Here is a 19,142-nt window from a genome sequence, read left to right on the forward strand (position 1 = left end):
CCTGCGTTCCCAAACTTACCCAGAACTATGCCCACTTGTAGATAACCCAAACCAAAGCCACCAGACACAAGGAACAACATGGTGGCTTCAGAGCAAATCAAAAAGTCGCGGTAAATCAACACTTTGAAAATGCGCAGTTTCGTGGGGTGGAGACTGATGTGGCTGCAAGGTGGCAACGGTGTCATAAAAACAACGCAGTGCCACTACGCAGCCACTACAGGGTCGACAGGGTGTACAGACCCCCGATGATTAAATCGGATGTTACAAATGAGTTCTACCAGTGATAGAACTCATGTTTCGCATGCTGAAGGCCTGAGGTTCAAGCCTTGGCATCTCCAGGTAGCTGGGAAATGAAAAAAATAATCTCAGCCACAACAACTTTGCAACACCACTAGTGAAGGGGAACACTCCGCACCCCATCAGCTTTTTGATGGACAGCCTTCCCCAACCTGGTGCCCTCCAGATGTGTCAGATTACAACTCCCATCATTCCCAGCCAGCATAGCCATGGGCAAGGTTGGGGAAGGCTGGATTAGGATAGTTCACAGAACCAGAAACTGCTTGTCCACCCCAGTACAAGCCAGAAGACGAACAAACGATTACCAGCACCAGAAACCGGTTAGGCAGCTTTGGGGCAAGCACAGAACAGGAAGTTCTATCAAATTGCCGTTGAAGATAAAACATCCTCCTGCAGCTGGTTTCGCGCCTCTGCTTTTGCTAAAAACCCTTAGAAACCAATACTGGAAGAAAATCAGGGATATGGAGGAAGGGACAGAAAATGGGTCTTTTTTTCAAACCCAGCAGTGCCTGTTGTTAATGACAAGAGGGGGTGGGCAGGAGAGGAAGCACCACCTCTGATCTACCCTGCTTGCTGCAATGATGAAAAAAGGGAGCCAGTGTGTTGCAGTGGTTAGAGCGCTGGACTGGCAATTGGGAAATCCAGGTTCTAGACCCCACTCGGCCATGAAACTCACTAGGTGACTTTGGGCCAGTCACCGACTCAGCCTAACCTAACGTAACCTAACGTAACCTAACCTAACCTAACTCACAGGGTGATTGTGAGGGTAAAATGGAGAAGAGAAGGAACCTGTATGCCACCTTGGGTTCCTTGCAAGAGGAAAGAAGGCAAGGTATAAATGTAATAAATGAACAAATAAACAAATAAATAATAAGCAGTGCTTAGCTCCCATCCTGCCCAGGACACAGATAAGACACTGCCACCACCTCACTTTAGGCAGCTGCCTTCTACCAAGGCCTAATCTACACCAAGCAGGATATTGCACTATGAAAATGGTATGGAAGCAGTATATAAAAGGCAGGAGCAACTCTACCGCTTTATAGCAATATTAAAGTGCACAGACAACTGTTGGGGCCCATAACACATACCATATACCACTTTCATACCATTATATCCTCCTTGGTGTGGCTCCTGCCTTTTATACACCACTTTCATACTGCTTTCGTAGTGCCATATCCTGCTTGGTGTAGATTAGGCACCAAGCAGGATGCATCTAGGATAGTATTGTCAACACTGACTGGCAGTGGCTTTCCAGGGTTTCTGGAACAGGCCTTTCACAGCCCCACCTGGAGGTGCAGTGATTGAACCCGAGACCTTTGCAAGCAAAGTATAGGCACTAACACTGAGATGCAGCCCTTCCGCGATTTTGTCTTCATCCTTGGAATCCCATGGACACTTGGAGTGCCTCTGCAATGTGACATCATTTTGCTTCAGATCAATGACTCCAGATTACAAATACTATTCTCGGTTCCCTGGGATCTGCGTTTAGTAAGAGATAATTCTTGCAGCCCCTTGCACTTACCGTGACCTTTGTTTCCAACACTTGGATGGTATGCCGGTCTTATCAGTGTGGTTTGTTATGAGCACAGATCAGAAAAGGCTTTGCTGAATGAGTGGGGCCAGGAGAAGGAATTTTCAAAGGGACAGAGAGATGATCTGACACACACATACAGACACTCCTCCCCACAGCAGGGAAACTGGTGACAAAGAATGGAAACAGTAGGTGTACTTCTGTATAACAGAAGGATTGCGAAAGGATATTAAATGGAAATGAGGACAAAGACCCAGTCTGGGAGCCATTGATACAGTGATATTACTGAACTTAAGTGTACTTGAACAATTGCCAGTTCACTGCCCCAACCCTTCCAAGAGTGGGATATAATAAATAAAAATCCAATTTAAAATATAAAGTGGGGAGGACAAATATATTCTGGAAGAAAGTGGTACAGAGCCTTCAAAGAAGGGCCTGGAATGATTCTCTTCTTGACAAGGAGCCATTCTATCAGCAATGGGCAACTTGTGAAATCTCCAGATGTTTTGGTCTGCAACTCCCACCAGCTCAAGCCAGCATAGCCAAAGGTGAGGCATGATGGGAGTTGTAGGCCAAACAGCTGGAGGGCCACAAGTTACTCACCCCTGGAGTGCAGAGATGCAGGAAACAAGCTGGTGTGATCCCAGCAGCAAGGGAGAACATTGCAGAGGATTTCTGGACTAACAGATGTGATTCCTCTGTTATTTGCTGAGATTAGTCCAGGGTGTTATTTATCTATGATTGTACCGTTGAATAAAAAATGATGATCCTTCAACCATCAACTGTTAATACTAAGTTATTAGAATTTCCCCAGAATCAAACCAAATTCACTCTAGAGTTAAGGTGGCAAGACTTACCATAGTGAGTAGTCACAGAGAAATAGATCAGGTGACAAAGATTATATGCTTCAATTCTAACATCCTTCCAAATTCCCTGGGTGGGAAAAGAGGGCCCCCAGTCCCAGCTAAATGAACACTGCTCCTGCAATTAATTAGAGACATGCGTCAGAGGTTGCTTCACAGACGGGTTACTTTCCGTGGGGGTGGGGGTGGGGAACACATTGAAAGAAATACAGAGTTTTGGCATGCATAGCAATGGGATTTATTTAGATTTCTAGTCCCAAAGAACAGGCAACAACAAAAATAAAGTCGTAAATATATAACAGACAGAAATAGTCAAGCCAATTTCCAGCATTCTGTAACATTCCAGTGCCGTGGTTTCAAGTTTTCTACATCCAGAAAACCCATTCTGTATTGATATCTGCTGAGGAACACCGCAGCATCTGTCAGGGGACCCTTGCACGTTGCATTGGAATCTGAGTTTTTATGCTGCATGCCATCCAAAGTATATTATTGGGAAGCTCTATATAAATACAGCAAGTAAGCAAATAGCTAAGATAGAGTGGGTAGGTTCCAACTGTGCCCCAGCGCTAGCAATAATGATTACACAATGTAACTAACACTTGCTAAAGCAATAGGGAAAAGTGGCAGTTTCCTGCTGAAATTTAGTAGCAAATCACTTTTTCCTAGAAAGTACCAGTTACATTGCAAACGCATTGGTTTGCACTCGTGCAACGTTATTACTGCTAACGCTGGAGCAGAGTTGGATCATACTCAGGAGATATAGACAGATAGATAGATAGATAGATAGATAGATAGATAGATAGATAGATAGATGGGCTGTGCCACTACCCACCCACCCCCAGATCCACCTCAGAGGCTGACCTGGAGCCCCTGAAGCAGCCCCGATCCACTTCGGGGCTGCCCGACCCACCTCAGTGCCTAAGTCGAAGCGAGATTTGGGCCCTCCAAGGCGACTTGTAGTTTTCTGAGTGCCGGCTGCACAGCCGCACTGCACAGCCGGCACCCAGAAAAGGCTCCCCTCACCACCACCAATCTCCTTACCTGCTGCCTCCGTTGCAGCCACCACCTTTCTTCTGGCAGCTTCCAGTGCCGTCACCGCCCGAAATGACCAGAAGTAGCTCACACAATTTTAAGATATTGCGTGGCCTCTGCTGATTAGTACTTCTACGGCCACCATATTTGTGACCATAAAGGTACTAAACTGTTTAGTACCTCTATGGCCACAAGCTACCGTGGCCATGGAGGTACTAATCATAGCAGAGGCGGCGCAATATCTTAAAATCGCGCGGCCTATGGCCTACTCCCTATCATTTCCAGCGGTGGCACTGGAAGCTGCCAGAACCAAGACGGCGGCGGCAATGGAAGCAGCAGGTAAGGAGACTGGGGGGGGGGGCAGCTCCTAAGTGCTGAGGCAGCCCAAAGTTTTGGAGCCAATTGGCTTTGGCTTCGGGCCACCTCGGCCTTCACACAAACCACCTCGGATCCGGTTCTGCGGATCCTGATCTGCTTCGGATTTGGGGTTCAAATCCAAGGTGGTACACAGCCCTAATAGATAGGGCATTGGCCAGGTCTATTGAGCCCCACATCAACCTAGAGAATGTCCTAAGTCAGGAGTAGGGGAAAAGTACGTCTGGATCTGCTGGTAGATCTCTCTGGGTAAGGATTTCTGAATTCATTTTCTTAAACAACAGCAATAACAAATTTCTCCCACTCTAAATTATACTGTTGAAATGAAGAAAGTTTGGGATAACCAAGCATGGATTTTTTGTGCAGAAGAACTGTAAGCAGCCACATTCCTAGGCTGAGAATTCTTTAATTGTAAGTGTATGTCTTTTTCACTAGGTTCCAGTTGCAAATCTTGGGGTGTTAATAAAAAACAAATTAGATCTTGCAAGCCTGAGATCTGCCCACCCCTGTCCTAAGATACACCCAATTCTCTACATTGGTGGATTACAGAAGATGACTGGCAGACTTGGGAAAGCTTTCTTTTGGGGAAGGTGGTCAGCTATTACTGATCTTCTCACAGACAAACCCTTGATAAGCCTGGAAGGAACATTAGGATCCCCCAGAAATCAGCTTGAAAACCTGTTATAGAATAATGGTTGCTGTGCATCTTAATTTACAGGCACTGTAGAACTTGCATCTGCATATATCTAACAACCAACACAGATGTATGGGGGGTGGGGTGTCTTTAACCAGATCTGTGGCATACAAGCAGATTGATGCACCATGCTCTAACAAAATAGGGAATAGCTACTTCTAAAATGGGGAAATTAGCTCAAGCACTTGTTAAAAGTCCAGAAACATAGACTTTATTTTTGCAGATTTGTTTTCAGTGCACACATGCAGACACGACAGAGAAGAGAAAAATGGCCTGGTTAATATATCAGCCCTCTGGTGCCTTCTCAACCTGGTGCCCCTCAGATTTATTTATTTGTTACATTTATATACCACCCCATAGCCGAAGCTCTCTGGACGGTTTACAAAAGTTAAAAACAGTAAACATTAAAAGAATACAAAATTTAAAAACATGAGAACAACAGTATAAAAACAACAGTATCCATTTAAAAACAACAGTTCTGGGGTCCGTTAAAAAACAAACTTAGCGTTGTTAAATGGTGTTAAATGCCTGGGAGAAAAGTCTTGACCTGGCACCTAAAAGATAATGTTGGCGCCAGGCGAGCCTCATCGGGGAGATCATTCCACAGTGGGAGGGGGGGGCACCACCAAGAAGGCCCTCTCCCTTGTTGCCATCCTCTGAGCTTCCCTTGGAGTAGGCTCTCGGAGGAGGACCTTAGATGTTGAGCGCAGTGTACGGGTAGGTTAATGTTGGGAGAGGCGTTCCATCAGGTATTGTGGTCCCAAGCTTTATGGGTTAAAACCAGCACCTTGAATTGGGCTCGGAAACGTATAGGCAGCCAATGCAAGCGGGCCAGAATTGGTGTTCGAACCTCCTTGTTCCAGTTATCAATCTGGCCGCTGCATTTTGCACAAGATGTTTTGGACTACAATCAAGAGCCACAGCAGTAGAACATAATTAGCTAGTGGTATTCAAAACAAAATGTATCATTCAGGTCATCCAGGTAGTATCTGAACCTGTTGACCTGTCTCTGAAGGTGGGAATGCTTCAGAAATGGGTCAAATTTTCTGCCAAGGCTCTGAACTTGGCAATTCAAAGGTACCCTTGCAGGTTCAGCAGCTCGGTGGTGGTGTGGCAATTAAGTAGTCATTTGCATGTTTCCATAATTACAGAGAACAACTCCTTTTAATCTAATCAGTGGAGGAAGCAGGTACACACTATGGCCCCTGCCCCTCTGATGCCATCCAGGGCCTTGACAATATTCTTAGCAGCTTTCCCATGCTGCTGTTTCCAAATCAAAATGGATTCTGGAGCCAAGGTGCCAGGGTAATGCCAACTAACTGCTCAGCACAAAATGCATGAGCCCAGAGAGCCAGCACATCTGAGGTCCTCTGTAATACAACAAAAAAACAAAGATAAGATGTTCAATTTGGGGGGTTGGCAGGGGAAGGAAACAGGCCTATCCTCTACCCCAGTGGGGTTGCCAAGAAAGACAGTGTGGTGTAGTGGCTGAAGGGCTGAGCTAGATTGGAATTCAAATCTCCTCTCAATTGTGAAGTCACCTTGGACCAGTCATTTTCCCTCAGCCCAACTCATAGATTGTGAGGACAGAGGGATAACCCATTTCCTGCAGGATGGGTTTATGTGCACAGTAAATGAATCCTTCCCTTACACACAGCTAATACATATCTGATGTGGGAATTCCCACATCAGATTAGGGTTGCTTCATACATTATCTTCTTTCCTCACCTGAGAGCATATCCAGGAATGAAATACTACAAAATTAAGGCATAGAACAACATATTTCACAGCATGTACATAGCTCTGTGATTGTCGGATGAAATGGCTGACATGCAGCTTCCACATTGGGCCTGTCCAGACAACACACTAAGCCACGGTTAGCCTGCTAATCTGTTTGCAGCAAATGGTGAGTGAGTGTGTTTAAACTGTGGTTATGTAGCCACCATGGTAAGTCATGGTTCACGTGACATGCTAAGCTGTAATGTTTAGCTTGAAATGTTTAACCACCATGGCTTAGTGTGTCGTCTGAACAGCGTCATTATTTGCTACAAAGGAACGTTTGAGGAGCTTGTCAAGTGCTCGACCTGATCAGAGCCTATCACACTTCAGGCTTGTGTTGATGGGAATAAAGTAATTATCCAAGCACACCCTTGAGGCCTATTCAAATCTCTTTCTATCATGGCTCCCTAACTGCAGGCCGCATATACACAACCATATACCAGAGAGAGGACCTCTGAGATGCTTTTTCGTGACTTCACCCCACATTGCTTCAATAACATTTGGAAGTAAAAAAAAAACACGCTTTGATCTCCACCAAATCAACTTCATGCTGGGAGGACAACAATAACCTGGGAAAGGGATGCATTTTTGGTTTCCACCCACATGGCCCCAGCTTCTGAACACAACCAGAGCAGCAAGCCCCCTCAAAAGCTATGGGTAACGTCTGAAAAGATCCCAGACAGAATCAAGATCATTATGCAGTAAGTCGAACGTATTTAGCAGCAGCAGCAGCAGCTTGACTTTCAAAGAGTTAGTGGAAATGATATCCAAACTATGCAAAGAGCATGTGACTAAACTATGCAAGTTAGCTTCAGTTCATGCAAAGATGTCCAGGGCAAAACAAGTTGTTGACCGCAGCTTGGAGATGTGTTTCGACTTGACCTCAGAACTCCCTATCCTGGAGCGCACATACAATAGATCTCGCTAAAGTTTTGCACAGTGACCTACAGATCTAAATTTATAATCCTAATAACTGGCAGCTGGGCCATACTAATTTTGGCAACCCACCCTGCATTTGCCTAGCATGTTCCCTGAATCCCTGGGAATCAGTTTGCCTGCCAGTGTATCAAATTACAAGGACTAAGAAGCAGGCAATGCACCTATTTCTAGTTTATTAACAGCAGAGGCAACCATTTCTTAGAAAACAGACCCCAAGATATATTTTTTCTTGACTGCTCCTACTGGAGCCAACGTTCAAATCTATCTGTATAAACAATTATGATGATGACATAAGGGGAACAATCTCAGACCTCATTCACAGATTTCAGGGTGTTAAGTCTGCAAATGGTAACTCCGGCATGTTTTCCATGGAAAAATTAAGCAATAAAGTCACCATGTGCAGACTTTACAACCTCACAAATAAAAAAATGTAAATTGAACTTTCAGGTGCTATGAGGAAAAAGTTCCCAGTATGAAACCTCAGAAATTTGTTCATGAGATGCCCATAAAGTGAAGTCACTTCACTTCACTTCTGACACTCACCAGTCTAGAACTCACTTGTTGCATTTCCCACATCTTTGTGCTGCACACCTAGGATTTTTATTTATTGACTCTTAATAAATGGTGAATTTGCACACGTGCGCCCATATAAATGGTGGCACGCAGAGGGGAGGGGGACACCCTCTTTGTCAAAGGACACCCCCTTTGAGGTGTCTGGTGCCCAAGAGAGCACCTCTTGCTGCCACCCCCAATCTGAGGACAATACACTAAGCACATGGTCTCCACTCATCACATCACATTTGACGCTTAGTGACACCCTCTGATTTGCCATTCAGAGCAATGAACATATGAATACATATGAATGTATGAATGATTCTGCCGTATACAGAATCAGAGAAGACAAAGGGAGGGGAACCCTTAACAAAAGGACAACTAAAAGTATGATATAGTCAATTACAAGTCTAATAGTGCTAATGTAAATCAAAGTGTAATTATAAATTAACAAGAATTGTTCTAAAGTATACATGCACATTACACTGTCTGAGATTTAACAATACTTGGTCATACATGGTGAATAAAGTCAATACAGTTGTCTTTTAACACAAATTATTTCGCAAATATATACAACCACAATGTATTCCTCACGCTGAATGATAGGGCTGAGGATTACGTAGTGTAATAATAAATTGGTGCGCTTTAAAGAAGCTCATTTACTCCAATGGGAAAACTTATTGTGTTGCCCTAAGGTTTTCCCAGTCAAATCATATTCCTGGATGCCAATGCTCAAACATTTAGGAGGGATTTCTTGGCTTGAGCCACTATCCTCCTACCATTCAATGTGAAGTGAGGAATACAGTGAAGCTGTATATCGAATAATCTGGTCCCACATGAATAGTTTTCTGAAGAAGCACAGAAATAACACCACATTCCGGTGGTGCCATCGAACAATTAGAGGTCACTCACCTAAGATAATCAGGTTTGAAAAAATAATTGTATTGACTGCTTTTATTTTTGTTAAAATTCACCTAAGATAATTTGGGTTGAAAAGACAGCTGTATTGACTTGATTCACTGTAAATGATCGCAGAATCCGACCATTAGCCCATTTATGTTGACCCTGACTGGCCGTGACTCTCCAGGGTCTCAGGGCAAAGTCTTTTCCGTCCCTTGCTACCAGACTCTTTTGACTGTAGAAGCTGAGGGTGGAACCTGGGCTCTTCTGCACACAAGTGTGTGCTCTATGGAGGAGCAATGGCCATTCTTCCATACACCCTGACCTTTAAGTCAGGTTAAGGGGGTTAAGAGGTCATAAGAAGTGCCCTACTGGATCAGACCGAGGGTCCATCCAGTCCAGCACTCTGTTCACACAGTGGCCAACCAGCTGTTGGCCAGGGACCAACAAAGCAGCAGCAAATTCCATTTTGGTGGAAGCAGCAACTGGTGCACACAGGCTTACTGCCTCGGATACTGGAAGAATGTGATGGGGGAGAGGTTGGAACGCAAAAGAAGCCCACCTTAGGAAACATCTTGCATTCGTCTTCAAGTACACCTACATCATTTCTGCAAGGATCAAACTCTCTCTCAAAAAGGTATTTTCCGTAAAACCTAACAGCCTACCACCAGTCTCCCAGAAACTTCTGCTCCAAAAATAGGACTACAGCTGTTCAAGTTGTTTTCGCCCCCACACTGATTTCTAATCAACATGGGAGAAAATAACATACAGATTCTAGAGCAGAAAGATGACCCCGGCATGTTTTAATTAACTGCTGTAACAAAAATAGCTCATTTTTCACAGCTTACTTAAATATCGAATTCAATTGCAGCGGCTACCTTTGAAAGGGAACGTGCACAACCAAGATCCTTTGCATTGTGTTTTTAATTACCCTTTTCTTTCCCTCTGCCTGATGATAGGAGTCATCGTTACAAAGAGAGAGAGAAGGTAATGAACCAGTGAGATTACCTTCACTGTAACGATGTCACAATAGCAGACACGTCTTCTTTCTCGAAGACTGCAATTCTAAACACACTTATTAGGGAGAGCACCACTGAACACAGTGGGGCTTCCTTCCAAGGAAACATGCATAGGCTGGTTCTGTCCAATGTTCTCAGGGATCAAATACAATGGCAATTCTTATTAAGTTTCTGGCCCTCATGACGGTGGTGGGTAAAAGATTTTTACAACTATCCTTCAATAGGCCCAAACACACCCAGTTTCCCTTCACAACAGCTTGAGACATGGTTTCTTATGAACGAACGCTTCCCAGAAACTGTCAGAGCTGCACAATGTAAGTACTCAGTACATGAGTAATGGCGAAGACCCACAAAGCTGCTTGGCTAAAATGTTTACAACTCTGCCAGCATACTCTGGCACTTTTCAGAACTAACACTGGTCTCTCTGCTTTGCTAAACTCTTTTGCTGGACACAAACATAAGGCCCAATCTATATGGAACTTCTCCTGTGAAATAAACAAGAGTTATTCTTGATTCTTCTTACTCAGTTCTATCCATGTCAATGAGGCTGGTCTGGAACAGTTTTCCTGGAGGGTTGTGCCTGAACTGCTTAGATTGATTACCTTGTTCTCTAGCTGCCAGTCTCTTTGCTACTATTTCTGCATAAATGGCCTTTCTTTTTCACATTGTTAAAGTCCTGTCGTGGTTTTTTCCAATATTTTTCAATAAAATTCATTACATATTGCAAAACTGATCCTTGAGAAGAGGAATGATGGATTTTCATTGCATTATAAATATCACAATTGACAAAGTCGCAGGATTCATTTGATTTTACTGCCATTATTTCCCAGCTGGGCTCAGAGACAAAATTTGCACAAATACAAGGAGAAAGTAAAGCCACTGTGATACCTTGCCAGGCACAGGTTATCATGACAGCCAAACCCGGCGAGAGTGAATGGCTGCAGTGGTTTACAAACCACCATGATACCCATAACTTGTTCTAGGATTTCAGAGTAATGACCACCCCAACCACCCTCAACGGGTTCAGATGTCATGACAACCTGTGCTCTGTGAGGGTAATTATGCTAATTAGGCAGCTCACAACCAGCATGCATGAGGATTGTGTGAACCCGTGATTGTGTGAACTCACCCCAGAGACTTCATGCACATATGATGATGATGATGATGATGCTCGCTGGATGGTTTACAATAATTCAACGAACACAAAACCCAACATAATAAAAATAGTCTAATTTTTTAACATAGGAAAGTTAAAACAATGTAAACAGCTAAAAACAATTTAAATAAACAATGCCAATAGAACTGTTCCAAAACAGCAGCCATGCACATCACAATTACCTTCCTGATGAAATTAACATGACACTGCCCTTTCTGCACAGGTGGTGGGCATTCAGGAGGCACACTGTATGCTTGATGAATTTTACTCTGCTCCTCAGCATACCAAATTGCAGATAAAAAATGAACCTCAATCACATTGAACTCCTTGATCGCATCAGTAATATCAAAGCTCTGCATTAAAGAGAGGGAAAGAAGTATTATAGACACAACATATGAATCACTCCGACATGCAGCATCCGCCATGCATCGATTGAGTTATCTGGGCTACGATTCAAACTTTACTTTCTTCACTCAAAGGAGCAGTCTACCTCTGTGAGCAATGCAGGAAATATATTGAGACCTCAAGACTCACCACAGTATTTTATGTTATTATTTATTGTATTTATTACATTTCTATAGCCCAATAGCAGAAGCCCCCTGGGTGGTTCACAACACTTGAAACCATAAAATGCAACACAACAACAACGAATAAAACTTTTTAAAAGTTTAAAACTGCAATATAAGTACAGTCATTTCTGCACATTTTTGAAGCTCCTAGATGCACTTGATTGTGGAGGCGGCCAAAGACTGCTGAGATCAATGAAATGCAGGTCATAACACAGCGCTCACACAACTAATGCCTGTTTGGAAGGCTGAGCTGAACACTCTTGCTAATCTATGTAGGTCATCAATTTCAGTGGAAATAAAGTTATATCAAGTGTTGGAAAAACCTCATTCTTGTGTGATCTACTTTGAAACTCAAGGTCCACCAACCAAAGCCAAGTGCAAAATAGTGGCTTAGAATTAAAGAACAGAGGGCGCTCTGAGCTCCCACTCATCCCAGGAATTGGTTTTGATGAATTTTACTCTGCTCCTCAGCATACCAAATTGCAGATAAAAAATGAACCTCAATCACATTGTTGTAAACCGCCCAGAGAGCTTCAGCTGGGGGGCGGTATATAAATGTAATAAATAAATAAATAAATAAATAAATAAATAAATAAATAACTCAACTATTCCTCAGAGTGAAGAAAGCTGGTGAAAGTAACATCAGAGCCAACCCTGAACTATCCAAACCAGGTCTTCACAACATGCAACTCACTCAGCCAACCAGCCATGCATGGAGGCCTGCCAAGGAATTGATATACTTTCTGGGTTTTTTGCCAGCCTGGGAACTGTAAAAGCAGACTGGTTGTCTGTTTGGAAGTCCAAGCTGGGGGTTGAAAGCAGCCATAGGCACATCAAATCCGTTTGCCCTTTTCCAAGTCACATAAACCCTTCTTAAACAATTGCAGCACTTACGTATCTGTTGAACATGTTGTCCGTCCTCCCAACAGTGGCATTATTGACCACAACCTGTGCTACTGTGTCCACTCCCTCAAAAACCAAACTCACCTTTTGCCAGATGCTACAGAAAGAAAACAGAAAAATGGAAGATTATTAGGGTGCCCACATTGCATGTATGATCTGGTGCAGATTTAACAATGATCCTCTGCAAACCATGGTTTGAAAATCCAAAGCCAGCACTAGGAAGATGCATTTCCTGCCCTTTCCTTCTCCCCTCTCTGACACAAATTCCTGTTTTAATCAAGTTTGAGCATTTGTTTTAAATTGACGCAGCCATGGTTAACACCAACCCAAATTCCCAGTTGCATCAGCCTTGGAAACCAACATTGCAAATTCTGGTCAAGATAGAAGTCCTGGTTAGCACTAAGTATGGTAAATGTGCAATGTAAGTGCAGATATATCACTAAACTATGGTTAAGGCATACAAGGGAAGGGGAAGGAGAGTGATTCCACCAGAGGCAGAAGAGGGCACACATTCTCCCGAGGCTGGCTTCCTATTTGTAAGCCATAGTTTGCGTGTACTCCAGGCCACTAAATCCACATCGTCAAAGGACCTGAGAAGCATTCGCTTCTAGTCTATTCCAAAAATATTGATGTAAACCAGCGGAGGATCTACTAGTAGATCTTTGAGCGGTTTGCAGTACATTGGCAACAGTTTCATATTGTTTAACAACAGCAAAAGGAAAAAGAAAAGAAAAAGGGACATGCCTTAAAACATTAGCTAAGCTTTCGAAATAATATAGCTTGAGGGGAGAATCAAGGTGGACTTTTGTTTTGAAGGGACTGTGAACTCAGTTATGGTACTGAAAACCAATTCCTGGGATGAGTGGGAGCTCAGAGCGCCCTCTGTTCTTTAATTCTAAGCCACTATTTTGCACTTGGCTTTGGTTGGTGGACCTTGAGTTTCAAAGTAGATCACACAAGAATGAGGTTTTTCCAACACTTGATATAACTTTATTTCCACTGAAATTGATGACCTACATAGATTAGCAAGAGTGTTCAGCTCAGCCTTCCAAACAGGCATTAGGTATTTCATGGTACACATTGTATCCGTTCTATTGCTGCGTTTCAATGTTGGGCAATTTGGACAGCATTTTTTTGATTAATAGAATGGAGACCTGAAATACAGTTCTATTAAAATGCATTGAATCAGCCTTCTCTAAACTGATGCACTCCAGATGTTTTGGACTATAAGTCCCACTACCCCAGCCAATAAGAACTGGCTGGAGGGAGTTGTAGTCCAATGCATTTGGAGGGCACCAGGTTAGGTACGACTGTCCTAAGTGAAGCCTTAAAGTCCCTTCATTACAAACAGATGACTTTTGAGACTATGGTTAGGAGAAATTTTGGAAAGCATAGTTTGAGCTAGTCATGGTTAGCAGAAATATCAGTGGGCCTGTTCAGATAACACGCTAAGTCGTGGCTAAGCCTTTTGCAGTAAATGGTTAGTGAGCATGTTTAAACCATGGTTATGTAGCCATCATGGATAGGAATGGTTCACATGACACACTAAGTCATGGTTAACATGAAATGCTAAGCCATAAAGTTTAGCTCAAAATGCTTAAGCACTCTGGCTCAACATATCACCTGAACAGAGTCAGTGTGTATGAAAAGCTTTAACATGATTAGCTTCAAAAATGAGAGGGAGGGATTCATGTAAGAGGAAAGGAGCATGTAAGCTTGTAAGATGCTCCTGGTCTTGATCTCTATGGTTATGTGATTGGGCAATGTTATGTCTACATTGGGCCATAGATAAAGTTTAATAATCATAAGTAGCGAGCTACTACAGATAGTGCAGCTGTACACATCTCTACTCAGAAGTAAGCCCTGCAGAGTTCAGTTGTACAGGATTTCAGCCCAAATCTTTGTATTTTTAATTTCTGTTATTCTCATACCTGGCATCGAAAGGTGTTTTGAATTTTCTACTATATGTCCAGTTATCCAGGGAGATCCATTTGTAGGCCAGGTCATTAAATCTATAATAAGGATCCTATTATTGATTGATCACACAAAAGAAACAGAAAAAAAACTTATTAAAAGGCAGCAATGCAACGAATTATATAAAATCATTGTGAAGGGGATTAGGGCTAGGAAAACGCGAATAACTACCAATAAATATGAGTTGTGAGTAACTGCTGCAATAGCAAGCATGACTCCGCACTGCCACCTCCACTAGATCTCTTTCCAATAAAGCATTCCACAGATGACACGGTTCGCAAAATTATAGGTTACTCGTACATTTATCAAAGTTTATTTTTATACTACTTTTCAGCCCACAGACTTCCAAAGCCGTGAATAATACAATAAAAATCATACAACAATAAAACAGTAATTCAAAACCTTCAATCAAAATCAACAGTATATAAAACAGCAAAACCACAAAACCAGATCATAAAGATGGCAAGTTGTCAGAAAAACCAATATGGAAAATAATAGTCTTTTAAATTTACCCACTACTTTTCTGAAGAACGTAACTTCCAAGGTGACATTTAGACACACTGGCTGCATTTGGATAGTAATGATAAATTCTGGCTTATGGCAGAGATGCAAGAATAGAAGCTCTGGGAGTCAAAACCAGTCCTCCAGGGTTCCCCAGATAGCTACACCCCGTCCCGTTCCTGGCTTTTGTGCATTTTCCCCATCCCAAAAGGCTGAAATGCTTCTCCTAAGGCTTAGGGCATGTCTACACTAACCCTATATTCCGGGATCATCCCGGGATTGTTCCTGTGCATCCAAATGCCACACGGGATCCCGGGAGCAGGCAGGGACAATCCTTCCATTTTCCTGGGATAACCCTTAGGTGTAGAAAGGGCCTTAGTTACTGACAGTAAGAGGTTTAAACTAAAATACACCCCTGTAAAATATGACCTGACCCTTAAGGATCTCTGCCTCTTTAAGAGTCCCACCTTCCTTCTTTTTACCTTCCCCTTCCCAGTAATGTGGGGTTTAGACATGGGGTGAGTGACATTCTAGACACTTGTGGCTTAACGCTACAGCTTTCTAGTGAATTAAAACAACCAAACTACAAAAAAAGTATTTAGTTAATAGAGCTGAGTGACACAAAAGGCATTAAAAGAAAAGAAAATTTGCAAAACACAAGATCTTTTACCCTAACTTGCACCTAGACTTCTTCTGAAAGTTAACCAAGAAATGAGTCTTAACAGAATAAATGGAACTACTCTTCTCAGGGATACCCCCTCCGAACAGGAAAAAAACAACAGCCCAGGCCTCCAAGGCCTGACCTTTTTACTTTGCCTCTGTAGATCTCAAACTTTCACAGACCCTTTTGCCCCACCAACCACTAGAATGCAGCCCCAAGAGGTTTTCCAAAATTTACTTTGGCCTTTGGCCTGAAAGAGGTTCAACACCTCTGGTTTATGGTTATGGGAACTAGCCAGGGTGAACCTTGCTGGGCTTGTGCTTCCCTTTCTCCTCCAACTCAGCAGCAAGATTGAAAACTTTTGCTTCTGTTTTTTACTAACCATGTGTTGTCGTTATGTCTGAACCTGAACAAACTGTGGTTTATCTTAACCATGGATTACTGAAACACACCAACTTCAAACCTTGTTCAAAAGAGTCTCCTGGTGCTCTTTTGGAGAATGTATATGTGTCTATGGAGTGGAGGTGGGAGAGGAAAAGACGGGTAACTTTCCTTCTGTGAATGTCCCTAAGTTGAATTAACTTAGAAGCCAAGCCAACAGCGTTATCTTCTACTAGCCTTCTCCAACATGGTACTCTTGAAATGGGCTGAACTATGGCCCTCATCATCACCCGCCTGCTAGCTGAAGTCTCAACACATCTGGAGGGCACCAATACCAGAAGAGATAACATCTGGTAGAAGAGGGAAGGGCCACTGGAGGCCAAAGGATCAATCAGCTAGCTTCCCTTCCAACCCCCCACATAGCCCCCAAGCCAAAGGACCCACTCTACCTTATTAATCACAATGCATCCACTTTCTCCCAAGTGAGCCGAGAGGCAGAAGGCTCATTGAACCATCACCACCCAATACAAGCTTTGGCAGAGTTCTCCCATTATGCACCTCAGCTGCCAACTCCTGTGCATGAGCCAAGTCTCTGAGGAATGGAGTGTGCAGATCCCAGCTAAAGCCTCCGCTGCTGTTCACACCATGGCAAAAAGGGATTACTGAGCCCTCACACCGTACCTTGGCTAGGCTGCCTGTTCTATGGATGACATCTTTAGAGATAAGGGTCCTTTCCTCCCATGAAAAACGTAGTCCAAACACAGCAGCTCTATTATTAGAAATAGCTTTATCGGGCTTGTAGACAACTTGTCAAATCATGCCTGAGAAATGGTTCTGCGTGTCTGTAGAATACTAGTTACGTTTATTTCTCTCTTCCCAATGCCCACTAACACATTATTCACTCAGATGCCTCTTATAAAGAGGAGTCGAGAAAGCAAGAATTAAATAATCAAGAGTTAATTCCCTTATCAGAACCTAAAGGCAAGGCATTATTAATAAGGCAATCCTGGGGGAAGATACACTCGGTTGACCCCGTGTTGTTATCCTCATTAAGCCAGCGTTTGAAATGAGAAGAGTGGGATTCTTTGTAGGCAAGACCAGTATGTTTTTCTCACAGCATTTCATAAAGACAGCCTACCATTTGCAGGAGGAACAGTGACAGAGAGAAAACCTCCAGCCAACTCATATACGTGAGAGTGTAATGCATATTTTAGTGTGCCAGTGCTAATTATAAACTCTAACAGGAATATTTAGCACTACTGTAGGAAATAAGGAGGCCCAGATCATTCTCCACTCTGTGTGTGTGTGCGCGCGTGTGTATTAGAAATATTTTCAGAGCAACTGAAGTGTCATCTGCATAGCAGGTTAATATTTAATCGTAATAAATATTTCAGTTTCATATTTATTTCATAAAATATTTCAGCGGTTTCATCCCCTACCTCCTTTGCCCAGACTTGTTCACAAGGGCCTGGGGATTTGCGTATACCAATCTTGATTTTTGAAAGTTAAAGATAAAATCTTTTAGATAGTACCGACCTAAGAGAATCGTTAGCGTGCCATGAGAAATGCGTTAAACGCCCACTTTTAGAACATCTGTTGAATAGCAGACTATAATTTTGCCAAAGGGGCGGGATATTAAAGGCTCCTGTGAGATTCTGGGCAGGCCTCAGTAGAAGCAGCATCTATGAGCGAGGGTAAATTCTGCTGCCTCTCTGTACTCAGGAGTAAATGTTCCACCTGATCCCCATTCAACACAGAGATAGGCCAGAATTAAATGTAGTCTAGGTGTACTTCTTTCCACCTATTATATCAGGGGTAGAGAACTGTTTTCAGCCAGAGGGCTGAGTTCAATTTTGGAGATGCTCTGAGGTGTGTGTTATATTCCAGTGGGGAGCAAGGTTGAAGGCAGAAGGGGTTGGGGCAAAAATATAAAACATACCAGCATATTGTAGCTTAAAACTCTTACTGCCTGTAACTAAGTCTTATAATAGACATTTTAACCTTTTAGAATGGGGAGAAAATAGGACAAAAGTCGAGAAAAAAACCCACAACTGGTGCTGAGGGGAAAGGCCGTGTAGGGCTAGGAGGCATGTCTAGCTGGGTATCCCCAGGAGGGCTAGATTTGGCCTTCAAAAAGGAAAAACAAGTGTCACCCAATTAAATATATTTTAGTTGATTAATCAAATCTCCATAAATTTGTACATAAGTAAAACAATAGTTCTGAAGCAAAGGTCCAGAGGACTAAAGGACTAAATAAATAGTCCTTTATTTTTAGATGCCCATGTTTCTTGTAGCAGGAACCATCTTAGAGAGAAGGGGAAAATGTCTCTTCTAAAGTGGTGTCCACCGTTTTTGTAAGAGGAAATGCATTTGTAAAAAGAAAAGCTTACTGCCTGAACACTTTAATCAAAGGTTGTTTTAAAAAATAATAATGATTGAAGTATTTTAATGATTAAGCAATTAAAGTTGCACTTCTACTTAAGATGTTGTGTTTGGGTGTACCAGCTTCGCCTCCCCATATCTCAAATTAGGATGGGTGACCTCCCTGTTCAGGTCTCCACAAGACACATCCAGTTACTGACTTCTGTGTACAAGTATTTCAACTCTGGTTTGGGAGATGTTTAATGGCCTGACTGCCTCATGAACCCATAACCAAGAGGGTGAACGCCAAAGCATCAGTGATGCTCCCATCCATTCACAGACTTAAAAAATATTGCTGTTTTCCTACTCTGAGCCCCATATCACTCTGCCAGTTCCCTTTATTCTGATAGACTGGAGTACATATCTGAGAAGCAGACTCCCGTAGCCTAGAAGTACTAGAACATGCAACAGACTGTCAACCATCTGTTTCCCAGTGTGCGGTAGCTTATGCATGAGATCTGTATAAATTATGCAAATCCAGCATGATTTGCATGAGCACTTGTTTTGCATAATTTATTCTGCAGTTTGTTGTGCATAATTTATTCTCCCTCTGCTAGTCACAGGGAAGGGCATGCAAAGGTACAAAAAACCACCT

General features: G+C 42.8%; 1 protein-coding gene across 1 annotated transcript in view; it reads right to left on the reverse strand.

Annotated features, from left to right (window-relative positions):
• Window positions 1-19,142, reverse strand: part of MANBA (mannosidase beta) — a 66,623-nt gene that overhangs the window by 42,255 nt on the left and 5,226 nt on the right. Inside the window, exons 2-5 of the mRNA XM_063135922.1 lie at window positions 14,541-14,635; window positions 12,601-12,706; window positions 11,320-11,490; window positions 2,686-2,809 (exon numbers count right to left, since the gene is read on the reverse strand). Of these exons, the coding sequence (XP_062991992.1) occupies window positions 2,686-2,809; window positions 11,320-11,490; window positions 12,601-12,706; window positions 14,541-14,635 (496 nt within the window). The remainder of the gene's footprint in view (window positions 1-2,685; window positions 2,810-11,319; window positions 11,491-12,600; window positions 12,707-14,540; window positions 14,636-19,142) is intronic.

The sequence above is a fragment of the Elgaria multicarinata genome, chromosome 10 (genome assembly GCF_023053635.1).
Source record: "Elgaria multicarinata webbii isolate HBS135686 ecotype San Diego chromosome 10, rElgMul1.1.pri, whole genome shotgun sequence".
Classification (NCBI taxonomy): Eukaryota; Metazoa; Chordata; class Lepidosauria; order Squamata; family Anguidae; genus Elgaria; species Elgaria multicarinata.